The sequence below is a fragment of the Triticum aestivum genome, chromosome 5B (genome assembly GCF_018294505.1).
Source record: "Triticum aestivum cultivar Chinese Spring chromosome 5B, IWGSC CS RefSeq v2.1, whole genome shotgun sequence".
Taxonomy (NCBI): Eukaryota; Viridiplantae; Streptophyta; class Magnoliopsida; order Poales; family Poaceae; genus Triticum; species Triticum aestivum.
The window spans coordinates 454,560,481-454,583,174 of record NC_057807.1 but is presented as its reverse complement, the minus strand read 5'-3'; the positions used below and the strand labels follow the sequence as shown (position 1 = coordinate 454,583,174).

General features: G+C 46.3%; 2 protein-coding genes across 2 annotated transcripts; one reads left to right on the top strand and one right to left on the bottom strand.

Moving 5' to 3' along the window:
* Positions 1-17,620: 17,620 nt before the first annotated feature.
* Positions 17,621-18,046, top strand: LOC123116410 (uncharacterized). The gene has a single exon (XM_044537373.1). The coding sequence runs from the start codon at positions 17,621-17,623 to the stop codon at positions 18,044-18,046; it is 426 nt and encodes a 141-aa protein (XP_044393308.1).
* Positions 18,047-18,694: 648 nt separating this feature from the next.
* On the bottom strand, positions 18,695-21,690 carry LOC123112425 (uncharacterized). The gene is made up of 6 exons (XM_044533406.1): positions 21,074-21,690; positions 20,868-20,990; positions 20,551-20,709; positions 19,422-20,139; positions 19,161-19,282; positions 18,695-19,075 (listed from the first exon to the last, which is right to left on the bottom strand). The coding sequence occupies exons 1-6, from the start codon at positions 21,097-21,099 to the stop codon at positions 19,030-19,032; spliced, it is 1,194 nt and encodes a 397-aa protein (XP_044389341.1). The 5' UTR covers positions 21,100-21,690; the 3' UTR covers positions 18,695-19,029.
* Between the last annotated feature and the right edge of the window lie 1,004 nt (positions 21,691-22,694).

Sequence of the window (22,694 nt, the reverse complement as noted above, 5' to 3'; positions counted from 1 at the left end):
TGCCATGCGCTGGTCCAGTCGCAGGCGGAGGGGAGTACGAGGGTTGACTGGTTTGGGCGCGGGTGCGTGTTGGGGCTAACGTAGCCGGAGAATAACAGGACGTGTGGGGGAATAGAGGGAGGGACTGGCCAACGTTGGAGGGTACGTACGGTAGGGCGGCGGAGGCGCAGCCAGCCATGGGAGGCGGGAGCAAGCGGAGCCGACGGGGTGGTTTGGTTTGGGTGGTTGGAGGAAGAAGAAGACAAGAGATAGAAGATACACGACAGATGTTGGATGTCAATCCAACGGCTGGTAGGCAGAATCGTTTGTTGACTGGCTAGTAAGTCAACACCACCTTGGATAGGCTATTTCCTCACGGGTCCCAAATGTCAGAATCCAAATTTGTCACGGTCATGTAGCCTTTCCTATGAAAATTTATAGCCCATTTGATGTGCTAGTTCGAAATAAGTTTGTGGCTGCTGGTGGGGGCTAATCACTTGGCTTCTGTAATGCACAGTGAGCTCAAGCAACCGGCGAGAGTGATGTTACTTCCCTTGGTTGGGATTTGTTACAATATTTCACTCTAAATTAAACGAATGGCAAGCCATTTTCCTTGTTTCAAAGGAAATATGACAGTCACAGCCGAGTTGAAAAGGGTAGCAACATCTAACTCCAGCTTACAAATTGTACAAAAGCACGAGGGTTAATTGTTCATCAGGTTTACAAAAAAAAACCAGATTGAAAAGGGCAACAACATCTAACTCCAGCACTTTTTTCGGCAGTCACAGTCAAATGGATCGGTCAGGTCCATAGAATGAACATCCTGGGTCATAAAATTTACTGGATTATGACCACAATATGTTGTAAATAGAAGCCCGGCACATTCAAAAGCTCTTTTGCCCACCTGAAACTCCTTTTTTTGCTCTTCGACATACCCATCCGTCAAAACCATGCTACTGATAAACTTAAGCCTGATCAACAATAGTAACCTCGCATTCAGCAGGAAGAATGTGACAAATCTTGTGTTTGCACGGTTGGCTACATATCGTTCTAGCGTTATTGTCTTCAATCGAATCTCATGAGAAGTGAGAAAATCCCGATGCTTACGAATCCACCGATTGGTTATAACTTTCTTACCCCGTCCTATTGCCTAAATAGACGTGAAGATTGAAAACAGTTAAGGTCTAAAAGAAGAGTGTCGAAAGAGCAACAGCTGAACGGTTAATTCTAGTACACTATATGCGGGCTTCCAATGTGCGTGAAATTATCACCTTTATATACAACTTCTCCAGACATGGAAAGCATTGCAGCAAGCCAATAATCTTGTTCAGATCAAAACTATTCATTTGGATATATAAGATATTGATAGAATCCAACACCATTGATAGGCCATCCATGGAGAAACTCTTCGTTGAGCATAGAACATAATATTAGTACAAAATGTGTACTCCAAGATGATATATAAATTATGCGCAGAAATTTAAAATGCAGCTTATGGTTACAAGTGTAGATGATAATATAAAGTACCTGAAGAACTGTGGAGCCAAACACCATATTGAAATGAGCACAGAGATCATGTATTACACCCAAGGTCTCCAGTTTAGGCGCAGAGAGGACGGTTATTTGCAACGGTGAATAACTAGAATCAAGGATCAACCTTTGAAGTGAAGGGGCATCTTGGATGATGAGCTGCCTTCCATCAAAAGAAATTCCAATTCTTACAAGGTTAGGCGACTTTATTTGGAGACAACCGATTCTAACTGTGAAAACAAGCACCAAGCACTCCAACGCAGGGCAACTGGAGTGAATGATGCTGTGAAGTGAGGCCTCCGATATACGAACCCACACAAGTGAACGTTTCTTGAGAAATAGGAGTCGAAGGTTTAGTACCAGATTGTCTGGTAGGTAGCACGGCGCAAAGGTGGTGGTGTGGAGAGAGGAGGAAAACCGCGAGATGGACATTGGTACTGATGGCACAAGTTCATGGTGTTTGGTATGTGGTATGTGATTTCCAGGGGAATAGTAGAACTCAAGCAGCTGTAGTTCTGTGAATTCAGGGGATTTCAGCCAGGCGTCCACCATGCAGGGCATGGTATGCTTGCTCAGGTAGCATGACGGGATGTAGAGGCTTTGAATGAAGCCCTGGTGGGAGGAGATGATGGCTCTGGGGATTTCAAAATCATTAAAGAGAGATAGCTGATGACAGTCGAGATTAAGGGGCACGGCGCGCCATAGAGGGCGCCACCGAATTCAGAGGACTTGGGTGCGGCAGCAATCCTTGGTGGGGAGAAGCGAGATGATCTCCCCAAGGACGGCGTTCGGGAGATTGTTGATGCGGTCCACCCGAGATTCTACGGGTTCCTGGGATCCAGTGGGGGCGGGGTCGCCGCTTTCCCCCCGCGCTACCGGGTATGGGATCTACAACAGGCGTCGCCACTGGAGGGAGCCTCATCTTCTTGGTGCTGGAGTCAGCTGACTCCATTTTCCTCGAAGGCGTCGCGTCGCACTCATGGATTTGAGCAGAGTAACGAATGATGAGCCTAGTTGTAGTGCGAGTGAAGAAGAAGGGGAGCTAAGGGTTTTCTGTAGGATTGAGGAAGAAGGGGAGCTGGGTGAGGGAGTCCTGGACTAGGGGGTGTCCGGATAGCCGAACTATCATCATTGGCCGGACTCCAAGACTATGGAGATACAAGATTGAAGACTTTGTCCCGTGTCCGGATGGGACTTTCCTTGGCGTGGAAGGCAAGCTTGGAAATACGGATATGTAGATCTCCTACCATTGTAACCGACTCTGTGTAACCCTAGCCCTTTCCGGTGTCTATATAAACCGGATGGTTTCGGTCCATAGCACGAAAAACAATCATACCATAGGCTAGCTTCTAGGGTTTAGCCTCCTTGATCTCGTGGTAGATCCACTCTTGTATTACCCATATCATCAATATCAATCAAGCAGGAGTAGGGTTTTACCTCCATCGAGAGGGCCCGAACCTGGATAAAAACATCGTGTCCCTTGTCTCCTGTTACCATCCGCCTAGACGCACAGTTCGGGACCCCCTACCCGAGATCCGCCGGTTTTGACACCGACATTGGTGCTTTCATTGAGAGTTCCTCTGTGTCGTCGCTCATAGGCCCGATAGCTCCTTAGATCACCAACAACGACGCGGTCCAGGGTGAGACTTTTCTCCCCGGACAGATCTTCGTATTCGGCGGCTTTGCACTGCAGGCCAATTCACTTGGCCATCTGGAGCAGATTGAAAGCTACGCCCCTGGCCATCAGGTCAGATTTGGAAGTTTGAACTTCACGGCCGACATCCGTAGAGACTTGATCTTCGACGGATTCGAGCCACAGCCGAGCGCGCCGCACTGTCACGATGGGCATGATCTAGCTCTGCTACTGGACAGTGCCCTGGAGGCCGCACAAGAGTCCGCTCCGACCCTTAACTCGGAGCCGACTGCACCGATCGAGGATGGGTGGCTAGACACCACCTCGGGGGCTGCTACCTCTACGGCGATGGAGCCGAATACCGACCCTGTCCCTTGTGAAGCTTGTGACTCCGAGGTGCCGGACTCCTCGCCGGACTCTGAACCTCCCGCGCCCCTACCAATCGAATCCGATTGGGTGCCGATCATGGAGTTCACCGCCGCGGACATCTTTCAGCACTCGCCTTTCAGCGACATCCTGAATTCGCTAAAGTATCTCTCGTTATCAGGAGAGCCCTGGCCGGACTATGGATAGAATGGTTGGGACGCGGATGATGAAGAAATTCAAATCCCACCCACCACCCACTTTGTAGCCACTGTCGACGACCTATCCGACATGCTAGACTTCGACTACGAAGACATCGACGGTATGGACGACGATGCTAGAGACGACCAAGCACCAGCGCCCACAGGGCACTGGAAAGCCACCTCAACTCTCGATGTATACATGGTGGATACACCAAAAGGAAGCGATAACGAGGAACAACGGGACGCGACGAAGGATAATTCCCCCGAAAAACAGCCAAAATGGCGACGCAAGCGCCGCCCGAAGTCCCGCCTCGATAACAACAGCACCCATACAGACCCAACCGTAGAGCAGGGCGAACGAGTGGACGACGAAAATGCCACCAAGCAACCGTCCGAACAGGATGAATTGGACGAGCAACACATCCCCGGTGAAAACAACAGTCCAGATGATCTCACGCCGGACACATCACCGGAGCATAAGAACCTCCACAAAAGGCTCGTCACCACTGCACGAAGTCTGAAGAAGTAGAAGCGGAAGCTCAAAACAGCGGAAGACATACTCAGAATGAGATGGAGCAAAGTACTCAAGACCGCGGACAAGTACGGCGATAGCCGCCAAACAAAGAGCTACCTGAAGCGCAAACTATTGCCCGAATTTGACGAAGAGGCCATAGAGCCCCCACAATCAAAAAACAGAGGGGCTGCCCGGCCGGATAGACGACCACATGACAAACAAAGAGCGGCAAGCGGCACCGCACACAAGCCGGCAAACGATCCACATAAGGATCCTCACAAAAAGGATAGCCCGGTCAGGTCCATCTACGGGCCAAGAAAGAAGGCTCTAGGGAGCAACACAACACGTCGAGTGTTCGAAAATAACGGTACACCCAAATACAGGGGCGCCGCACACCCCCTATGTTTCACCGATGAGGTACTGGATCATGAATTTCCAGCGGGATTCAAGCCCGTAAACATAGAGGCATATGACGGAACAACAGACCCCGGAGTCTGGATTGAGGATTACATCCTACACATACATATGGCTAGAGGAGATGACCTCCATGCCATAAAATACTTGCCCCTCAAGCTCAAAGGGCCAGCCCGGCATTGTCTCAAAAGCCTCCCGGAAAATACAATTGGAAGTTGGGAAGAGCTCGAGGACGCGTTTCGGGCAAATTTTCAAGGGACTTATGTCCGCCCTCCGGATGCAGACAATTTAAGTCACATAACTCAACAGCCTGGAGAGTCAGCCCGCAAATTCTGGAATAGGTTCCTCACCAAAAAGAACCAAATAGTCGACTGTCCGGATGCCGAAGCCTTAGCAGCCTTCAAACATAACATCCGAGACGAATGGCTCGCCAGACACCTCGGCCAAGAAAAGCCAAGGACAATGGCCGCACTTACAAGCCTCATGACCCGCTTTTGCGCAGGAGAAGATAGCTAGCTGGCAAGATGCAGCACCAGCGACCCGAGTACATCCGAGGTCAGGGATGGAAACGGGAAATCACGACGCAGAAAAGACCAGCGCCGGACTAAGGAAAATGGCCCAAAGAACACGGCGGTCAACGCCTGGTTCAAAAGCTCTCGGCCGAACAACAAAACACTGCCTCTTAAGGACAACAGTGACAAGCTATGCAATCTAAACAAAATCTTGGACAGGATATGTCAAATCCACAGTACCCTCGGGAAGCCTGCAAACCATACCCACAGAGATTGTTGGGTCTTCAAGCAGTCCGGCCGACTTAACGCCGAACACAAGGGGCTCGACACACCAAGCGAGGACGATGACGAACCCCACAAACAGAGTGCCGGAAAACAAAAGAACTTCCCACAAGAAGTCAAAACAGTGAATTCACTTCAAGTGATAAAAAGGAAAAATAGGGCGGCACCTACTAAAGTACGTGCCGCACGGTCCACCCCAGCGGAATCCCGAGATTGGATGTCAAAACCAATTACTTTCGACCATCAGGATTACTCCAGAAGTATTCGAAACACAGGATTGACTGCTTTGATATTGGATCCTATAATCGATGGACTACAATTTACACAAGTCCTAATGGATGGTGGCAGTGATATAAACCTGCTATACCAGGACACCATCCGCAGAATGGGGATAGACCCTACCAAAATTCGCCATAGCAGCACTTCCTTTAAAGGAGTGACGCCAGGCCCTTATGCCAATTGTACGGGCTCCTTACTACTAGAAGTTGTGTTCGGTTCATCCAACAACTTCCGTCGCGAAAAGCTAACCTTCCACATCGCCCCATTTAAAAGTAGCCATCAAGCACTATTGGGACGCGGAGCTTTCGCCCTCTTTAACACAATACCGCATTACGCGTCTCTTACACTTAAAATGCCCGGTCCACGTGGCATCATCTCATTAAAAGGTAATTTCGAGTGTTCCTCGACCACGGAAGAACGTGAGACTGCCTCGACAGCCACACACTAATCCGGCCTTGCTGATTACAGCCCCTAAAACAGGTCATTCAGACCCCGGACACGGATAGGCGAGTCCGGTCTAAATAAACAAGGGGCTTCCTAGCCGCGTACCCCTTTACAAGGGGCGGCACGAACAAAGAATGAGAGACAATAAAGCTCAATTTTACTCATTTTTTAAATCATACTCTTTTTTACGTACATTTTTCGCATGATCTTTTTTCAAACTAAGTTCTTCTCTTTTACAGATGAACAACGTGCTACACCCGTCCAGGATACAGCACAACGGAGACACAGGTGCAGACGTGCAGCAGGGACCCGTTGCAAGGATTCTTTTCAGATTACGACCCTGCGTAAACCTTTTTTATAGTCTCTTGTTGATACACATCCCCCGGTTTCTTACCATAACCGAGGAGGATGCTGGCGTTTTGGTATCGGCCGCGTCAGAAGATTTCGTGCGTACCTGGACACTAGGGGCTTAGGGCATCGTTCTGCCCGTTTTCATAAAGACCGAATACCTTAGGGAGTGTTCGGCGTCTCGAGTTAGGCCTTGTATGCATCAGCTCCGAATCATGTCTTTGGTCAAATGTTGGGTTTGCCCGGCTCCTGTGTTTTGCTGCCTTACGTTCCGTTTTATCGGCTAACGCGGCACCAGGAGAACTACTGCGATTGTGCCCCGGTTCGGCCTGGCGAGCACCTCAGTAGAGAAAGCCGAAAACTGACTGTCATGATACAGCGGGAGACTGGTCAACCACTCGATCGACTACCGGAATGTTTGGAATTCCTCCGCTTTGACGAAGGACCGTTTCCCGGTCAGGCACACACGCGCCCCGAATTCAGAGAGCGCGGTGCCCCTAGGGGCTATATCGTAGCCCCACCTTCAAACTCCTATGGCTAAGTGAAAGTGATAAAGCATTATAGTCCGGTTGCCTAGTTTGCTACGCTACCACCTCATTCACAGGACCAAGACGTTGGATTAAGTGTGAAAATGCGCTTTTTTGCAAACACCGCCGCACCATGTGCGTGGGGGCTGAAGCCGAAGACTGCCATCTTTCAGGTTATATATATACATATACATTAACAGCCGCACAGGAGATATTTCAATACTTGAACGCACAAGTATAAAAAGCCCTTATATTATAAATATGGTTTTACAAATCATACATGTCATTTGAACATAACGTTTTTCGAGCACTGCGACTCTATTAAACGAGCGCCCTGCAGGACTTCCTCAAAATAGTGCTCGGCGGGTAATCGGCTCCTGTCCGAATCCCGGGATGCAACATCGGTGGCATCCATCTCTGCCCAGTATGTTTTGACACGGGCGAGAGCCATCCGTGCACCCTCTATGCATGCCGACCGCTTCATCGCCTTGATATGCGGCACCGCATCAAGGAATTGCTGCACTAAGCCAAAATAACTCTTCGGCTTGGGCCTTTCCGACCACAGATGAGCCACAACATCCTTCATGGCAAGTCCGGACAACCTATTCAGCTCAGCCCACTCAGCCAACCGATCTGTTAACGGAAGTGGACGCTCCGGACTATGGAATTGAGACCAAAAAAGCTCTTCCATTTCATGATCCTTTTGGCTTCGGAAGTGCACAACTGCGTCCGCAGCACTCGCCGCCAAATTCAGATAAGCATCCTCCGCACCCCACAATTGGCCCAACTGAGCATACCTCGGATCCGTGAACTTCCTCCGCAGCAGAAAGGGCTTTCCAGCCGCAATGTCTCCGGCCTGACGCAGCTCCTCCTTTATAGCCCTCATCGCAGAGCGGGCATCCTTGGCTTCGGCGGTGGCCTTCTTCAGGTCCTCTTGCCCCGCTCAGCGTTCTCTTTCAAGAACCTCATAGTGGTCGGTAGCATCCTTTAGCTTCACGGCCATTCCGGCCATCTCCTCCCTGCTTCGGCAGTGAGCAGCCTTTTCGGCTTTTAGCTCTTCGGCTGCCTTTGAGGCAGCCGCATCACTCTTTCTGGCTTTGTCCTTGGCTCGAGCAAGCTCTGCCCGAAGGTCCTTCATAGCAGCGGCGCCATCTGCATCAATCATACATGTTGTAAGGCATAGGCATCAGCTCCCTTACCAGGTGACCGCGGAGAAACCACCTACCTTGCGACTCGTCAAGTCGTTTATTGACCAGCGCGATGTCCGCATCCACAACATCAAGTTGCCGCTTCAGTTCGGCAACTCTATCAGTCCGGCTGGCCACCGAACGCTCCGCCCCCTGAATAGGAACGGCGACATCTTAACACTGAGATTATGATCCTCGGCACGCCGTCACTTCTGACAATGTACCGAGTCTCAGGGGCTACTATCTATACAGGGCGCACTCTATGTGCAAAACTGTCAAAAGGTATGTCATTTTTACGTACCTCAAACCCCGTCAGTAAACTTCTGACGGCCTCATGCAACCCGCTCTCAGCGGATGAAACCCTTTCAATCACCGTACTCATTAATGTACGGTGATCTTCTGAGATAGACGCCCTCTCGAGCAGATCCTTCAGCTCCTCCGGCCGTACACCAGTTGGTGCCGAACTCTCCGGCCCCGCCGGACTCGGGGAGACCCTCCACGACGACACCTCAGGGTCATCCGCCCCGCCTGACGGCGCGGCAGATGGAGGCGTCTCGCTCTCCATCATCTCCGGACGAAGATCCCCCGAAGATGAGCTCAGCTGAGAAGGGCTGAGATCCGAACTACAAGGTAAGAACTTCGGTTATCCTCAGAAATAAAAATAGGGATGTCCCTTATTACAAAACTCCCCTTTTTCTACTTACGGCTCGCTGGAGGGCTGTTTCCCTTGGGGAGATAGTGTGGCCGGGGCTTCTCCTGGCGCAGGACCTTCCGGTGAAGACTTCTTCCCCCGCTTTGAGGCCTTGGCCTCCGGATCTTCGGAAGCGGTCCTCTTCTCCCCCTGGAGGGAGGGATTCTCGATCCCCCCTTTCTTGAGAGCCTCCTTAGCAGAGGCGGTAGTTTTCCTGTTTTCCCCTTCGCCCTCTTCTGACGGCGCAACCTCCAGCATCTTTACTAACACGGGATCCGGCGTGGTCTCAGGGAGGGGGGTCGAACACCGTATCAGTTTTGCTTTCGCTGTCCACTCCTGTTCAAGGGATAGCTGGTTAAAAGGCAAATCCATGATAAATAAACGCACGGTAGGTCCGGACACAGGACTACTTACCTGAGTATCCGGGCGATTGCAGCTTAGGCCGGCGTCCTCGATCAGGTCCGGACACATCTCTTGTGATCCGAAGAACAGTTTATACATCTCCATGGGTGTCGTACCCATGAAGTGTTGAAGAGCTCGCGGTCCCTCCGGATTGAATTCCCACAGGCGGAGGGGGCAACGTTTGCAGGGCAGAAGGCGCCGAATCAGCATAATCTGCGCCACTATGATCAGATTGATCTCCCTTTCTTGGAGGTCTCGAATGCGGCCCTGCAAAAGTGGCACGTCCTTGGACGGCCCCCAGTTAAGCCCTTTGTTGACCCATGACGCCAGCCGTTGTGGAGGGCCCGAGCGAAAGGCGGGTGGCGCCACCTGCCTGGTGCCCCTGGGAGCGGTGATGTAGAACCACTCATGTTGCCACGAGCCGAGCTCCTCTTGAAAGGAGCCCTCGGGCCATGGAGCATCGGCCCTCTTACTTATAACTGCCCCTCCGCACTCTGCCTGCCGCCCCTCGATTATCTTCGGCTCCACGTTGAAGGTCTTGAGCCACAAACTGAAGTGAGGGTAGTACGGAGGAAGGCTTCGCAGACGATAATGAACGATGAGATGTGGAGGATGGACTTTGGAGCCAAGTCATGGAATTCCAGCCCATAATAAAACATGAGCCCCCTCACGAAGGGGTCCATCGGGAAGCCTAAACCCCGACGGAGGTGAGACACGAACACGACACTCTCACCAGGCTCGGGAGTGGGAATGATTTGCCCTTGGGCGGGCAACCTATGCGAAATCTCGTAGGTTAGGTACCTGGCGTCTCTCAGCTTTAGCACGTCCTCTTCCGTGACGGAAGAGGGCATCCACCGGCCCTGAAGGTCGGAGCCGGACATTTTCGAAGGTCCGAAGCGCTCGACTCTGGAGTCTTGGGTGTTGGAATTCGGGGCGAGGGGCGGATTCGATTGAGGATCGAAGAAAAGGAACAGGCCTTGGTCTCATTATAAAGGGGTAGAATACCAAGAGCCGTCCCCGTGACCGTTTGGAACTCGCCTTCGATGGAGGGGGCGTGGCAACGGGCGCGGTTGGGTTACCCACGTCCGTATTGATGAGAATCCCAGAATAAGGGGACACGATCTCTGCTTCGACAAGACGTGCCAAGGAAACCGCTTCGCTAAATGCACTGAGGTGGTATAATAAAAACGATTCGAGTAAAGGCTTGGTTGTGGTGTGACGTCACGCCACAAAATACGTCAGCAGATTGAACTTGTGTAAATATTATTCTCTCTATGGAGGTATGTGGAATTTATTTTGCAGAACCGGACACTATCCTGGTGTTCACAATCTTCTATGAATTATTCGAAGGAGGAACCCGCCTTGCAATGCCGAAGACAATATGCGCGCCGGAATCGTCGTCATTGAAGCCTGGTTCAGGGGCTACTGAGGGAGTCCTGGACTAGGGGGTGTCCGGATAGCCGAACTATCATCATTGGCCGGACTCCAAGACTATGGAGATACAAGATTGAAGACTTCATCCCGTGTCCGGATGGGACTTTCCTTGGCATGGAAGGCAAGCTTGGCAATACAGATATGTAGATCTCCTACCATTGTAACCGACTCTATGTAACCCTAGCCCTCTCCGGTGTCTATATAAACCGGATGGTTTCGGTCCATAGCACGAAAAACAATCATACCATAGGCTAGCTTCTAGGGTTTAGCCTCCTTGATCTCGTGGTAGATCCACTCTTGTATTACCCATATCATCAATATCAATCAAGCAGGAGTAGGGTTTTACCTCCATCGAGAGGGCCCGAACCTGGGTAAAAACATCATGTCCTTTGTCTCCTGTTACCATCCGCCTAGACGCACAGTTCAGGACCCCGTACCCGAGATCCGCCGGTTTTGACACCGACACTGGGGTTTTCTGTAGGAGTGAGGTGAGGAATTTGGGGGTACGAGTGGAGCGAGCTGACGTGAGGTGGGTGGGAGCGAGGAGGAAGGAGAGCACCCAGGTTTTTTTTGGGGGGGGGGGGCGGTGTGCTGGGTGTGGGTAGCGCCTCTCATTCAGTAAATATATGGGCTGTTGAATTGATTTTACTATTTACTAGTGTGGATGGGCTGTTTTGTCTTGGGCCCAGAGAAACAATTACTACTAGTACAGTGGAGACACTCTACAGCTACCCAGAAAAACAATTACTACTAGTACAGTGGAGACACTCTACCGCTTCTGGCTCCTCCTAGGTCATTGAAACGTCTCCCTCTACTGAATGTCGTTATACTTTTGTTCACCGACATGCGGGTCGTGCAGCGCGCGGGCCCAAATGCCATCCACCAAATTAGAAGGCAGTATGCAGGCGGAGAGTCACCCCGGTCATAGCACGGCAGTAACGAGCCGTCGTATCACAAAACCCCACCTCCCCGCGGTCTAAGTTTCATGGACGAAGCAACCATCATTTCACTCTTCGCTGAATCCCCTTCTCCCTCACCGTCTTCAAGAAAGGCAACACTCGCATCTGCCACTGTCCTTCTCTCCAACGAAGGGAAGGTAAGCGGATCTGTGATGTTGGTATATTTTCCTTCAAAAAAAAAGAACTTTTGCAAAGCAGTAACCGATCCTCACTCTCTTTTTTGTTTCATTGTCATTGCGATTGTGTTTTCCTTTCAGTGGTCTCCTAGTATTCGCCGGTTTCATGATGGACCAAGGAGAACCAGGCAAAGATCTGCCGATATTGGAGCAGAGCGGGAGGCTGATCCCCATGAGACAAAGAGCTCCAAGAAGATGGAGGCAGCCACCGAGCCGACCCCAGATACGCTCACGGCCACTACTGAGATGGTCAACGCCCCGTTTGAGGTTACAGCCTCCGTGGCACTTCAGGAGCAGTTTTCCCCCTTCGAGGATGTGTCCCCCCCCCCCCACGCTGAGCTGCCCAAGATGATTTCCTTCTTTACCGATCTCAATTGTGGTTTTTCATCTAAGAATGTGGTGATTAATAATGCAAAATTTTATTAGCTTCGATGCCATGCTATACATAGTGGTTTAAATAACTTGTGTTTCTTATACTGAAAAGTAATTCTAAATTTTTTTTTCTGTTCCAATTAGAGCCCTGATGCAGACAAGGATTGTGTGGTTGTTGTGGTTCCTCTATGCTGCCCTCAAAGGGTATCTTGTAGACCCGACAAAAATCATATAATGACATCTCCTTAACCTCATCATATAAATGAAACTCCACTGAAGGTGGTGATTTCCTAGCATGAAAGTAAAAAATTTGGACGAAAATATTAGTGAGTATGAGATACTGATCGAGCTGGTCGTGGAGGAAGTCGGTGAGGCCTGCATTCTCAGCCAAATAATAAAAATCATCATGAACCCCGGCTACTCTCAAGAACTCATCACAAGGCCATTCACACGGCCGAACCTCCGCGGTGCGAGGCAGATTATATTTGGCCTTTTTATTCTCTTCACTTTGCTTATCCTTCGAGCTTCGGCTCGAAGAGCCCCTCAAAAATCTCTTCATCATTTTCTGAAATTTTCTGAAATTTTTAGTAACTCAAAATAAAAGTGAACCAAACTCAAGAAAATTGATAGCAACCACTCTCACAAGTGCCTAGAGAGTATATCATGCATTAGAACTACTTGGGACCATATAAATTTGACATGCAAGCTCAAGAACAGGGTCACCTTAGCAGCAAAAATTTGCAATGGATAAAGCATTAAAACAAAAACTAATTGGACCATAGAAGGAGTCACATACCGAAGAACAATCCCCCAAAGAAGTTTTGTGAGTGGAGCTTTGAGCAAGGAGATCGAAAATGGCAGCAAGATGAGCTAGAACTCGTGCTTGAGCTGGTTGGTGATTTTTTAGGAGGAAGGAGTGTGTGGGTGCTGGAATGAGTGGAGGGGGGCACCAGGGGCCCACGAGGCAGGGGGCGCGCCCAGGTAGGGTGGGCGCACCCTGGACCCTCGTGGCTAGGTGCTGGCTCCCCCTGATGTGTTCTCAGTGCCACATATTCTCAAATATTCTAGAAAAAAAATCATATTTCATTTTCAGGGCATTTGGAGAACTTTTATTTTTCGGGTATTTTTTTATTACATGGATAAATCAGAAAACAGATGGAAAATACTATTTTTGCTTTATTTAATCAAAATAACAGAAAGTAAAAGGAGGGTACAAAGAGCTGTGCTTTCTAACTTCATCCATCTCATGCTCATCAAAAGGAATCCACTAACAAGGTTGATCAAGTCTTGTTAACAAACTCTTTTCGAATAACATGGAACCGAAGAAATTTCGAATAACACTAGGTTACCTCAACGCGGATATGTACATCCCCAGTAATAAGAATATCATATTTCTTCTTGATAGTAGGAAGAGGAAATTCAAAACCTCCAATAGTAATCGTTGAAATTTTTCCAATAGAATTGATACTATGGACATGAGGTTGTTTCCTCGGAAAGTGTACCGTATGCTCATTACCATTAACAAGAAAAGTGAAATTGCCTTTGTTGGAATCAATAACAGCCCCTGAAGTATTCAAAAAGGGTCTACCAAGGATAATCGACATATTATCGTCCTCGGGAATATCAAGAATAACAAAGTCCGTTAAGATAGTAACGTTTGCAACCACAACAGGCACATCCTCACAAATACCAACAGGTATAGGAGTTGATTTATCAGCCATTTGCAAAGATATTTCAGTAGGTGTCAACTTATTCAAATCAAGTCTACGATATAAAGAGAGAGGCATAACACTAACACCGGCTCCAAGATCACATAAAGCAGTTTTAACATAGTTTCTTTTAATGGAGCATGGTATAGTTGGTACTCCTGGATCTCCTAGTTTTTTTGGTATTCCACCCTTAAAAGTATAATTAGAAAGTATGGTGGAAATTTCAACTTCCGGTACCTTTCTTTTATTTGTAACAATATCTTTCATGTACTTAGCATAAGGATTCATTTTAAGCATATCAGTAAAATGCATAGGCAAAAAGATAGGTCTAATCATTTCAGCAAAGCACTCAAAATCCTCATCATCCTTTTTCTTGGATGGTTTAGGAGGAAAAGGCATGGGTTTCTGAACCCATGGTTCTCTTTCTTTACCGTGCTTCCTAGCAACAAAGTCTGTCTTATCATAATGTTGATTCTTTGATTGTGGGTTATCAAGATCAACAGCAGGTTCAATCTCTACATCATTATTGTTGCTAGGTTGAGCATCAACATGAACATCATCATTAACATCACTAGGTTCACGTTCACCACCAGATTGTGTTTCAGCATCAGAAATAGAAATATCATTGGGATTCTCAAGTGTGTCAACAACAGCTTCACTAGAAGCATGCAAAGTCTTATCATTTTTCTTCTTCTTTTTAGAAGGACTAGGTGCATCAGCATTATTTCTCTGAGAATCTTGCCTAATTCTCTTAGGATGGCCCTCGGGATACAAAGGTTCCTGAGTCATTCTACCACCTCTAGTCACAACTCTAACAGCATTATCATTTTTCTTATTATTTAATTCATTAAGCAAATCATTTTGTGCTTTAAGCACTTGTTCTACTTGAGTGGTAACCATATAAGCATGTTTACTAATAAGTTTAAGTTCACCTTTAACTGTAGGCATATAATCACTCAAGTGTTCAATCATATAAGCATTTCTTTTCAATTGTCTACCAACATAAGCATTGAAGTTTTCTTGTTTAGCCATAAAATCATCAAACTCATTCAAGCATTGGCTAGCAAACTTAGTAGACGGGATTTCAGCTTTATCATATCTATAGAGAGAATTTACCTTTACTACCTGTGTCGGGTTATCAAGACCATGTATTTCTTCAATAGGTGGTAAATTAAGGCCATGTATTTCTTCAACAGGAGGTAAATTCGTAACATCTTCAGCTTTAATACCTTTTTCTTTCATAGATTTCTTTGCCTCTTGCATATCTTCAGGACTGAGAAATAGAATACCCCTTTTCTTCGGAGTTGGCTTAGGAGTTGGTTCAGGAAGTGTCCAATTGTTTTCATTAGTCAACATATTATTCAATAGCAATTCAGCTTGATCAACAGTTCTTTCCTTGAAAACACAACCAGCACAACTATCCAGGTGGTCTCTGGAAGCATCGGTTAGTCCATTATAAAAGATATGAAGTATTTCATTTTTCTTGAGAGGATGATCAGGCAAAGAATTAAGTAATCGGAGAAGCCTCCCCCAAGCTTGTGGGAGACTCTCTTCTTCAATTTGCACAAAATTATATATTTCCCTTACGGCAGCTTGTTTCTTATGAGCGGGGAAATATTTAGCAGAGAAGTAATAAATCATATCCTGGGGACTACGCACACAACCAGGATCAAGAGAATTAAACCATGTTTTAGCATCACCCTTTAATGAGAATGGAAATAACTTAAGGATATAGTAGTAGCGAGTTTTCTCATCATTAGTGAATAGGGTGGCTATATCATTTAATTTAGTAAGATGTGCCACAACAGTTTCGGATTCATAGCCATAAAAATGATCAGATTCAACCAAAGTAATTATCTCAGGATCGACAGAGAAATCATAATCCTTATCAATAATACAGATAGGTGAAGTAGCAAAAGCAGGGTCATATTTCATTCTAGCATTCAGAGACTTTTCTTTCAGTTTAGCTAATAATTTCTTAAGATCAGATCTATCATTGCAAGCAAGAAAATCTCTAGCGATTTCTTCATCCATAACATAACCCTCAGGCACAACAGGCAATTCATATCTAGGGGGAGAATCTTCATCATCACTTTCATCAGTATTATCAGTTTCAATAATTTCATTCTCTCTAGCCCTAGCAAGTTGTTCATCAACAAATTCACCTAATGACAGAGTATTATCAAGCATAGAAGTAGTTTTCACCATAAGCATCACGCATAGCAGAAGTGGCATCATCAATAACATGCGACATATCAGAATTAGTAGCAGAAGCAGGTTTAGGTGTCGCAAGTTTACTCATAACAGAAGGTGAATCAAGTGCAGAGCTAGATGGTAGTTCCTTACCTCCCCTCGTAGTCGAGGGAAAAATCTTAGTTCTTTCGTCTTTCAAGTTCCTCATAGCGATCAGCAGATATAAATCCCAAGTGACTCAAAGAATAGAGCTATGCTCCCCGGCAACAGCGCCAGAAAATAGTCTTGATAACCCACAAGTATAGGGGATCATAACAGTTTTCAAGGGTAGAGAATTCAACCCAAATTTATTGATTCAACACAAGGGGAGCCAAAGAATATTCTCAAGTATTAGCAGTTGAGTTGTCAATTCAACCACACCTGGATAACTTAATATCTGCAGTAGAGTATCTAGTAGCAAAGTAATATGGAAGTAACGGTAATAGTGGCAAAAGTAGTAGTAGCAGGCGGTGCTAGAATTCTTACTCCTTATGAAAGATCAAGAATTAAACATTAAGGGCATCTAGAATGCACATGAGTTAATAGCTATTACAGCTTGGTATCTATGGTGGGATAGAAGTCAACTCGTCCATGAAGGAAAGTTACAGGATGCAAATCAAACTTCGATGGGGGCTCATGCTATAACGGCAAACTATGTCAATGCATACTCCCCTAAGGCAACTCACAAAACAGGGGGATGGAGTATCCCTCCTAGGGGATTTGTGAAACTGAATGTTGATGCCGCTTTCGGTCATGATCTTCTTCAAGGTGCAGCTGGGGCGGTCCTGAGAGATGATAAGGGAAGGTTCATTGTTGGAGGAAACTGGAGGATTGACTGGTGTGATGATGTATTAACAACAGAAATTCTGTTTCTTAAATTTGGTTTATTCCTAGCACAGAAGGCGGGTTGCAATCGCCTTGTTGTAAACTCGGATAACATGGAAGTGATCGACATAATGAAGAATGGAGGACACTCGGCGGGAGCGGCAGCTGCAGTTTTTGATGATTGCTACTTTTTGGCTTGTGATTTTCCTATAGTTAAATTTGAACACTGTAATATGGAAGCAAATAGAGTGGCCCATGAAATAGCTAGGTTAGCAAAATTTCCAACCACTAGGGATTGGTTTGAGGAGCCTATGAAGGATATTGTACCTCTTCTTATGGACGATGTAACAATTATTTCTAATTAATAAAGTTGAAGTTTTATTTAAAAAAAACTCTAGTGTTCTGCTGTGGACTTCAGAGTGGTATTTTTCTCAGAAAAAGAAGTATCTGAAAGAAGAAGTCCAGAGAGGAAAGCTGCAGGTCTCACTGGGCATCTATATAAGGCAGCACCATATTCTGTTCTATCACCTATGGCAAGCTCATCCACCAATCCACAAACCTAAAACCACACTTCTGAAGCAAACCAATCCTAGACAATAGCTCAAATGGCGTCCCAGCTGGTCGAGAACCACCGCGCCGGCGCCGAGGTCGTCAAGGGGGGCAATGTCTGCAAGAAGAGGTCCGCTGAGCTACTCGAAGAGCTCGGCCTCCCGAAAGGCCCCTTTCCAATGAGCGACATCGAGGAGGTCGGATACAACCGTGAGAACGGGTTCGTGTGGATGCTTCAGAAGAAGAATGAGCACACCTTCAAGAAGATCAAGCAGACTGTCTCCTATGCCACCGAGGTGACCGCTTTCATTGAGAAGGGCAAGATAAAGAAGGTCACTAGGGTCAAGGTCAAGGAGCTGTTTCTGTGGCTCAGTTTGGTCGAGGTCTATGTCAATGAGTCTTCTACTGAAAAGGTCACCTTCAAGGTGGGCACCGGTCTGTCCGACACCCATGATGCATCAGCGTTCGCTCTCGGAGAATAGGGAGCTAGTAAAATATGCTCCGGAAAAATAGAGTGGTTCGGCACTATGTTCACATGTAGTATGTGTTTCCGTTTTCTTGTAATCTAAAGACTGTTGCATGAATGTTGTAAAGTGTTCCTCAATACTGTGGAATGAATGTTGTAAGTGTTCCTCAATGAAATGAATAATTGCACTTATAACCCTTCCCACAACGATCACTCTCAACTTCCCATGTGTGTGTGATAGAGAGGCCTTATCAACAATTTCTATTTCATTGATTTCGATGTTCTCACTCTTAGGTAAAAGTTGTTTGAGCGTTACATTTCATCTCTGAAGGATAGGTTTCAGATAACATAAAACACAAAGAACTTCTCATGCTACGACCTCCTGGTGCTGAACTGCCGAAATTTGGAAGTTGATAATATAGATCAGAGGGAGGTGCTAAGATACAAATGTATTTAGACTAATTTGAGAAGGGAGTACAAAAGCTTTGGATCCCTTGAGGCAAGAGAGTGAAATCTAAGTTCGACTCATTTGATCCTGCAGCTTAACCTTTCATGGTGGCGGCATAGAACATAACATGTACTATTCCTTTGTAAACAAATATAAGACGTTTTATAGATCACTGTGTCTTATATTTGTTTACAAATGGAGTACATGTGAAAAATAAAACGAAAGACTATTGCGGTTTATAAAACAGATAATTCCTTGAATTTCAGGTTCACATCCTTAACAACACCTCTCCCATAGGATAACAGCAACCAAATTGCATCCAAACACAGAACAGACATCACATCCTTAACAACAACTCCCCCATAAGCATAACAGCAATTAAAGTGCATCCGAGCACCACCGACCACACCACTACCAACACTACATACAGCCCCCTGAAGGTCGCATCAACACTACCCTGTACTCACACAGTCACGTCTCTGTGCAACAATGTCCTAAAGCCTCGTTGTTAGTCCTTCGCCACATGTTAAGTGTTAATGCTGCAAGCATAATCACAGCTCCCATGTCACAGCGTAAGCGTCAAGCACAACACTGACGCTGCAAGAGGAAAAGAAGGTTAGCATATAAAATATCCACATAAAAATAAACTCAAGAAAGGATAAGACAGACAAAAAAGCATTACTCGCTGGTCACTTTCTTCTGTTGCAGAAGGTTCTTGATGCACTCTGCGAGGCAATCCTGGTCATGCGCTGCAGCAAGTAACTCGCTGTCATCTGTGCTCGACATTGTTGTCACCTTGCCATCCTGAAACAACGGAACTCATAAGAAATATCTCAAAAATAATTAAAGATCTGGGCCCTGACCAAACTGAACTAATATATATAGAAAGCTCATAATATTATGTACTAATAGCACGTGGACAAGCTAAATCTAGGAAACGTACCCTGGCATGGTCAGGACCATGATGAACAAGATGGCGATGGTACTTTATAATGCTTCCCAACAAGTTGAAATAAGGAAGGGTGTTGAAATTTGGTATCAGCTTGTACCAGAAAACCTTCCAGATAATGTAGTTCACAGGGGTCTGCATGATAAAATCTCGCCAGTCTGAAGAAGGAGCTACTTTGAAAACAGTATCAAAGAACGGGTTTTCCTCAAAATTCAAGTCCACCAGAAGCCAATACAGATTCCTAAGGAGATTTGCCCTTCCTATCGATGACATAACAAAGGGGTGTAGCAGGAGGTATGCATAGTACCAAGATCGGAAATCCTCTTCAGCAAGTGTGCCATGAGACTTCAACGCATTTGTGAAGTGTTCCATAAACACAGGAATCACTCCATTGATCATGAAGTTTGGAACTACTGTGTCAGCTATTTGAGTAAGGTCCTTGTTAGACATTGCTCTACTGGTGCAACGGACAGATTTGGCAATTGGATAAATGTGAGTTACATCTATGACTTCCCAGTCATCAAGGCTTAATTGACCATCCCAACAGTAACCTCTTTTGTGTTCTGCTATGGTATGTTGTGTTAACTTGTGAAGCAGAATCCTTGACTCTTTTACTGCTGTTGGGACGTCTTTGCTATAGGCCTGGTTCTGGAACAGATGAGCAATTCTGCCTGCAGGATTGTTGATGAAGTGCTGACGCAATGAACATATGCTGCAATACAGAATAAGCTCTTTTAGCAACTTTACACTAATATTTACGCAATGTCTAGATGATGCAGTATAATAGCATGGTCTAAGTGAAAATGAAATTTGCGTGCTTGTAACCAAGGGAGATCAAAAAGTAGGGGCATAGAACTCTTAAGACTTTACTACCACATTACAAAGCTAAAAGCCCATGCCGCTGTTTTGCTCCAAAAGACAAATAATATGACCTAGTTATTGCGCAAGAGAAATGTTTGAAACAAATGAAAATTTAGCTCAAAGAACACATAACATGTATTAATGCTGCACTGGCAATACCCAAATAACCAAATTAGGTAGAGAGGGAATAGTGTTGCAGTATACAAGACTGCAAGGAATGAATAGAAAACGAAACAAAGATCAGCGGGCCATGAAAAATTACCTTGAAGGCATCTGCATAACTGTCAGTTTTGTTTGGACTTGAATGAATTGTTTCATTTTATCCTCACTTGCAAACCTCTTCTTTATGGTGTCAGGACTCTGACTTTTGAAAGATTCCAATAAGAATGTTCTGAGGGCAGACTCCAAATGTACTTTTAACCTGTGGAATAATAAACGGTTGTTCAAACCACAATTCATGAACATATTTAAGGCATAGTCCACAATAACTATCAGTGCACAGATGACAAATGCAAGTGGATGATAAAAGCATTCCCTACAAAATAACTAAAGCAGTGGCTTACTTATGTCAGAACTCACCTCTCATAGTTATTACATATCATGTATGCAAGTTTACGATCTTCTGTTTTCAACCTGTCAAAACTCATCTTTAAGTGACAGCTACCAGATGCCCAAAGGCGGCGTGCATCTTCACCACAGCACCTAGAACAAGAATTCAATATCGTTAGCCTGTTATTAGCTGAAGCAATAGGAACAACGATAACGAAATCCAAACCATAACTAACCTTCGTAGATGCTTGAGGTAGGTCATGGTCGTGTTGCTGTCTTCAGACTGCTGGAGTGCCTGTGCATAGGATTCGGGAATGGGCTCGAAAAATGGGAAACATCAGCATGTGGGGGTTCGACCGGTGAGGTGGCTGCCTGAGAGGCTGTGGATGTTGGTGTGGATCTGGGTGGAGGAGTCGGAGACAGAATCGCTGGAGCCTGAGGATGAGGGAGGGCAACGGGTGAGGTAACTGCCTGTGGAGACGCTGTGGATGTTGGCGGGGATCCGGGTGGAAGATTGAATTCCATCGTCCCGATCTTCAATGAAGAAGCTGTGGAGGAAGATGATGGCGTCGAAGGTGCGCCCGACGCCGACAAGGGTGATGTTGATGTTGGATTTGGGACGACGCTGCTGCTCCCGCCTCCTCCTCCTCGTCCTCCTCCTCCTCCTCCCCTCAAAGAAGGAGGGGTGCGGCCACCTCCGCCGAGTGACGACGACGACGAGGAGGAACCCTCGGACGTCTTCACGTGAAGACGCACTTCCCTTTCCCTCTTCCTCTTTCCCATCTTCTCGCCGCCTCACCGCCGCGGCCGCCGCCGATCGGGTGACACGGGTTTAGGGTTTGGGGAGCGGAAGATGTGGTCGTCTCAGTTGTTCTCTCTTGTGTCTTAGAGGGGGTACCGGTGGGCTTCGGACTGTCGGCCTGCGAGAATCTGGGCTTCGGAGAAGGGAGCCCCACGCGCCCCGCGAACTGGGCCGGCCCAGGTCGCCATGTATTCTCTTTCCGCACGATCACGGTGCAGGCAAACCCTATTTGATGCTGCATGCGAGCATTAACATGTATTTTGCAAACTGGCGCCTGCAGCGTCCCGCTCGCACCAGGGTTCGACCCCTCAACCTCTCTGAGATAACCGCTATGCACTAACCACCTTGCCATCATCATGCTAGTGCACAAAAAGTTTGTTTCTCTTCTTATATTCCTTATTCAGTTCGGTTTATTCTTTTTCTTTTTTTTCTCATTCTTTTTCGTTTTCTTTAATGCACTGCTTCATGTACTCGCGCCCACGCGCCCAGCAAACTGGGCCGGCCCAGGTTGCCATGTATGCTTTTCGCGTACGATCACGGTGCACGTCACTTCATTCATTTCGATCAAAGTTGACCAGTCCAGCGTTAACTGGTCAATAGTTGACTTTTGAAACAAGAAAAAAAACGAAAAAAAATCATGAATTCAATATATTCATGAATTTTCAAAAACAATCACAGACTTCAAAATCGTTCACGGACTAAAAAAAGTTCATCCATTTGAAAAAGTTGATCGATTTTGAAAAAAAAAGTTCATAAAATTTGAAAAAAAGTTCATCAATTTTGAAAAAAAATCATTAGTTTCAAAAATAGTTCACAAACTTTAAAAAAAGTTCATAGGATTTGAAAAAAAGTTCACCGACTTTGAGAAATGTTGTCGGATTTTTGGAAAAAGTACACCGAATTTGAAAACGTTCACGGATTTTGAAAAAAGTTCACCATATTTGAAAAAACGTCCATCAAATTTGATGAACTTTTTGTTGAATTATAAAAACGAAAAAGAAAAAAGAAAAAATAAAAGGAACAAGAAAAAATGAATGGAAAAGAAAAAGGAAAGA